The sequence below is a fragment of the Pollicipes pollicipes genome, unplaced genomic scaffold (genome assembly GCF_011947565.3).
Source record: "Pollicipes pollicipes isolate AB1234 unplaced genomic scaffold, Ppol_2.1 Scaffold_3087;HRSCAF=3621_pilon_pilon_pilon, whole genome shotgun sequence".
In the NCBI taxonomy this organism is placed as follows: domain Eukaryota; kingdom Metazoa; phylum Arthropoda; class Thecostraca; order Pollicipedomorpha; family Pollicipedidae; genus Pollicipes; species Pollicipes pollicipes.
In genome coordinates, this window is record NW_023596225.1 from 205,786 (window position 1) to 211,691 (window position 5,906).

At 51.4% G+C, this 5,906-nt stretch overlaps 1 protein-coding gene across 1 annotated transcript in view; it reads right to left on the minus strand.

Moving 5' to 3' along the window:
• Nucleotides 1-329: 329 nt before the first annotated feature.
• Nucleotides 330-5,906, minus strand: part of LOC119114907 (transmembrane protein 177-like) — an 8,944-nt gene continuing 3,367 nt past the window's right edge. Inside the window, exon 4 of the mRNA XM_037238968.1 lies at nucleotides 330-388. Within this exon, the coding sequence (XP_037094863.1) occupies nucleotides 330-388 (59 nt within the window). The remainder of the gene's footprint in view (nucleotides 389-5,906) is intronic.

The following is a 5,906-nucleotide window of genomic DNA, read 5'->3' on the forward strand; positions in this document are numbered from 1 at the left end:
TGCATATTGTGAATGACATATACCAGACTATTGTGGGACAACATGCCCCTTGGCCAGGCTGGGCGATTGATTGGCACGTTTGGAATTGATTTAACCACCACCAACCGTACATTGATATCCGGAAATAAGATGCACTTAAATGAGAAATGTTCTGATAAGAAATACCTTTGTGAGCGCGACAAAATGCTGTAGATAATTATCTGCCGGGAAATAATGCTGCATCTTATTTTGCAGGAACTATTGGCAAGGCAGCATTTCTCATTCATGTTTGTACAAGCTGCTCAGAGAATGGCTAATCTTACACGCCGCCATTCAGTTCAGCTCTTGCGTCAGATGTGGCGCGCCTCAATCGCTATCGTACGATACACATCCTCGCCATCCGAGTGGCCTGCGTCGGAAGGCATTGGCTGATAAGCCGGATCAGCAGCGGACATCGGCGATCGTCGAGTGTTGTACAAATTAAGATATTGCAGGCGAACCGTGGGAAGGGAGCCGAGGTGCTCGACGATCAGCGTTATCGCCTCCAATCGCGGTGGTGCACGGACCCCAGCCCCAAGCTCGATAGAGTCCTTCAGTGACATCAGCAGGACCGTGCGCCTGCTCCCTGCGATTGCTTGCACGGCACACGTGGTTGGTGTTGTTGTCAAGAGGGCATGGTATCGAGAGCGATAAAAGGGTTCGAGCCCATGCCGGTCCGGTCACAGGTCAGCGATCACAGGTCCGCATACCAGGGCGGAGGGTGTGTATGCTAGCTGTGGGGGTGGAGCTGAAGATACTGCATGTGTACAGCCTATCACTTATGGTAGCGTCTAATTGACCGCAGTCCTACGCGAGGAGGGCTGCCCAGAGTTTTGTGCCACTTGTTTCTGATCCATGTATGATGGCGTATTTCAAACGTTATAATTTTTTCTAGCTTTCCTTCGCATTCTTAAGTGCAAATATGTGATTGCAGTCATCCACTAGTCTAGAAAGGGCAGGAGGCTTGATGCGTCTGCATTTGTACGGGCCGATTTCGTAAGTCATCCATCGGCAACCCATTGACGCGTCTCTCTCTCTCTCTCTCTCTCTCTCTCTCTCTCTCTCTCTCTCTCTCTCTCTCTCCTCCATCTCTCTCTCTCTCTCTCTCTCTCTCTCTCCTCTCTCCTCTCCTCTCTCTCTCCTCTCTCTCTCTCGCCCTCTCTCTCCTCCTCTCTCTCTCTCTCTCATCTCGCTCTCTCTCTCTTCTCCTCTCTTCTCTCTCTCTCTCTCCTCCTCCATCTCTCTCTCTCTCCATCTCTCTCTCTCTCCTCTCTCCATCTCTCTCTCTCTCTTTCTCTCTCCCTCTCGCTCTCCATGAGGCTCCGAGCCAGCGGCCAGGCCGGGTGAGGGTGAGGGTGAGGCTCCGAACCAACGACCAGGCCGGGTGAGGCTCCGAGCCAGCGGCCAGGCCGGGTGAGGGTGAGGGTGAGGCTCCGAACCAACGACCAGGCCGGGTGAGGCTCCGAGCCAGCGGCCAGGCCGAGTGAGGGTGAGGGTGAGGCTCCGAACCAACGACCAGGCTGGGTGAGGCTCCGAGCCAGCGGCCAGGCCGGGTGAGGGTGAGGGTGAGGCTCCGAACCAACGACCAGGCCGGGTGAGGCTCCGAGCCAGCGGCCAGGCCGGGTGAGGGTGAGGGTGAGGCTCCGAACCAACGACCAGGCCGGGTGAGGCTCCGAGCCAGCGGCCAGGCCGGGTGAGGGTGAGGCTCTGAGCCGCCAGGCCGGGTGAGGGTGAGGGTGAGGCTCAGAGCCAGCGGCCAGTCCGGGTGAGGGTGAGACTCTGAGCCGCCAGGCCGGGTGAGGGTGAGGGTGAGGCTCAGAGCCAGCGGCCAGTCCGGGTGAGGGTGAGACTCCGAGCCGCCAGGCCGGGTGAGGGTGAGGGTGAGGCTCCGAACCAAAGACCAGGCCGGGTGAGGGTGAGACTTCGAGCCGCCAGGCCGGGTGAGGGTGAGGGTGAGGCTCAGAGCCAGCGGCCAGTCCGTTGAGGGTGAGGCTCTGAGCCGCCAGGCCGGGGGAAGGTGAGTCGAGCCGCATACCATCCCCAGCTGGGGGCGCCGGCCGGCTGCAGTGAGCTCAGCACATACCAGGTCAGCAGCTGTCGGGTCACTGGCCGCCTGGAGGATTGAGCTGGAGCGGAGTCCGGTAACCGGCTCACTGCAGGCAGCACTGGTCAAGAGATCCGGGTCGCCACCAGACTTGGGGATCGGTCCGGCATGGATACAGGGTCGCTAACGCACCCGAAAGGGACGTGAGCGCCATCAGTTCAATGGAAAACGGGACGGAGAACTTCACGAATGAATGCTGAAATGACTTCAATCGCGACAAGATACCTTCACCAAATACCAGGTAGGACTCGATAAAAGAATATAGTCGATGTAAAACCGCACTCCCCTAAATGTAATGAGGCTTCGATTTACACAAATGCTTGTAAACCGTGATAATAGTGCATGTTGCCAACGTGCGACGGCTGCGCGCGGTGCTCGTACCGTGCACGGCGCCCACGCGCGGCTGCGCGCCGGCTTCTGTCGCGCGCGCACGGGCCGGCGCAAGCACGCGCCTAGCTGAGCGGCGGCTGACGCACGTCGCCGCCGCCTCAGCGGACGTGCTGCGTCGCTTCCTGTTGTCCTGCAATGTTCGCACGGCAGCGGGCGGCGCGACCGCCCGCCTGAGAACTTTCACGTGAGACTGACGGCGGCGTAATTCGCCGGCCAGAACGGTCGCCGGCCGTGGGACCGCCGCTGACACGACTACGGCGCTTCAATTCGTGGGGTGGGACGGACGCGTTTAGGGGTGTGCAGCCTCCTGTAGAAACGTGTCCTTTGAGGTGCATGATTACGAGGTAACTGTAAAGAATACTTGACTTGCAGTCAAATAGGTGGAACCTGAACTTACCTGAACTTCCCAGGACTCGGCGAACGCAGACTATTTTCGCAGCGGCTGGGTGAGGGGTTCGGGCAACGCTACACAAAACTAAGTTTGAAATTGCAATAGTTCAGGACATCTTCCTGTATGACTGGAAATTTGTTTCTGGTGACTGCAATCAACGCGTCTTTTACCTTGATTTTCTGACGTTGCAATGCCGTCACTCAGACCATGATTCGTAACAAAAGGGCGCGCAATCAAATAATGCATGCGCTTAACAAACTTGCACTTGCACATGTCATTGTCGTACCAACAGCACTTTTTCAATCCTTTTTATGTTTGATATGGTAATGCCACAATATGAGGTATATATGTGAATATATACATATATATATATATATATATATATATATATATATATATATATATATATATATATTTACATATATACCTCATACTGTGGTATGGCCTTTTTATGTTTGACATGGTAATGTCACAATATGAGGTATATATGTGAATATATATATATATATGAATATGTTATACCCATGTCACACCATGTAATACGGTGCGACAATGGCTGCATGTTGGTTGAGCGCGGAAATGTACTTTTAACACGCGCCCGGGTGGCCGGCGAGATACCCTTCGCTCGAGTGGGGGTGTCAATTCGAAGGTCATGACCTTCAGGTCAAATAAGGTCAAACAAGGTCAAATTCCAGGTGTGTCTCTAAAGTGTCCCCAGAACCTAGATAACCGTCTCTAAGCTCATTTAAGGTCAGTGACTTTGTTTGATCTTTTGAAGGTCATGGTGACCAAAATCATAGAAGACTGCTCTGAGCTTCGCATTTGAATAAGCGACAAAGCTTACGCTAGGCAGTATGCTCCTAAATACAAAATGTCGACCTGGGTCATCTCGGGCCAATGACCTATTCCAACGCCTAGAAAGTTAATGGAAGATGCATAATGCTGTTCCTACTACCAATAAATTCGAAATGAGCACCAGAAACTATCCCATACAGCAAGCCCTAGAGTGATAAAACAGGTTGGTTTTGACCTTGGTGTGACCTTCATACTTGAAATTAGGTCAACTTAATTTGCTCAGTCAATATTTGTGTTGCTTAAGAAAGCATCTCAGAGATGCATGGCTTCGTCAAACACTCTGTTGTTGCATCAGATTGAAGGATTCTCTAGAAATTGCCTATCGTTGAAACCATGGCTTGACTTTGACCTGCTATAGGTCAGCGACGATACAAGGAACGTCTATTTTTTACATTAAACGATCCGCTATTCTATTGTCTATATCTATGCAAAATTTGACGCGTCTTCACCGCGCCGTTCGGAAGCCATTCCGGAAAAATCTTTGGGGGGGGGGGGCAATTTGATCCCCACCCGAGCGCGTGTTAAAATTCTGGCCTCGTGATCTGGATCCCAAATCTCGGCAGAAACTACAGAGTATGGCTATCAGCAACGAGCTCTTAACATCGACCCATTCCCACATTTTGCACCACTCCACTTGCACATGCTACGCTTCGGGGCATGTCTATCACCGCAAAAGCTGTCGATCATCGTCCACTACCGTGATGCGATCAGCAATCTTCTAACCTCAGAAGTCGGACCACTTTCACGTGCTCGTCGCTTGCACGATGAAAACACGTTTGATCCTACAGGAGGCAACCAGAGCATCCGCGATTTGAGAAGCTAGACGGAGGTACTAATGGGGTGAAGTGGTGCAGAGATGCTGGTGCACTGTGCTGGCTTTGTATCAGGTTGAGTTACATGGTTTGCGGGAGATCATGAATATAAGATTAAGTTGTTCGGCGCTGAGGGTATAGGCTGTGCATCCCTTGGTGGCGAACGGCGTACACACCTTGTGTTGGTCCGAGCTGAGGTAGGGATAGGGTAACAAATGAATTAAGGGCAGATAATTGCGATGGGAGTGAGGGAAAAGGAAAGTGAAGAAACGGGAGTTATACAGAGAAAAAAGTAAAGGCAATTGATATACTTGCATGTGCAAACTTGATGAACACTGATGCTCCCTAATTCACCGTGGAACCATGTGCTGACAATAAAATACCACTCCTTGATGTCCATCTTGATACATCTCATGGCATATTTGCTTCAACTGTGTTTAGGAATACCACTGAGACTGGACACTGTACTCAAAACCAAAATGGTACCGGGCTGAATCCGAGCCATTTGATTGGATGTGTTCCTGGGGTGAGCCCTGACGCTAAGCAGTGTTGGTTGCGTGAGCCCTGGCACTCAGCTGGTTGCACACCCTGGCACTTGGCACGTGGAATTAACTAAATATTTTAAAAAAGTTCTTATTTTGTCATTGGGGATGCAAATTGTATCGTCGGAAGTCCGCGGAAAAACCAGATTTGAAAACTCTAGGTTAGGTCAATGTCAACGGCTCAAACTGGGACTGTGAATGTCGCGGCATAAAAATATCAGTGAGGTAGCGGAGTTCTTCTGCTCGGTTTATTCTCAGTACCTTCATGTTAACTAACTTTGGGAGATGACCTTGATCTGTCAAAATGCGTGCAAAATCTGTTTTCCACTACAGATGACATCAGCTCTGACGCCTGCATCCAGGTCCTCAGAAAGAGTGGGTTTCAATACGACCCATTTTCTCGGGCGGCTTCTTTTCTCATGACATGTCTGACACGTGGAAAGAAACTGCTGGACAACAGACTGAGATGCAACCAATTCTTGCAAAGCTCGATCATCAGCTTGTTCCGGCCAGCATGTTCCATGTTATTACTTTGCAGGTATGGCTACAATCAACCAACAGAATCCCCAACAAAAGGCAATGTGTAAGCACAGTGCATCCCATTTGCCGGTACATTAGGTGTGGCCCCGCATCATGCTTCGTTATGGGGCCACACATTCTGCGCGTTGTGAACAGTTCTATTACAAACTGCAAGCTGCCTCCAGCCCGGCAAGCAGCGACTGCCGTTCCTCTTCATGAGGATGGGGATGTAAGCGATCCTCACAACTAAAGACCCATGCAACTGTCAGGTTCGT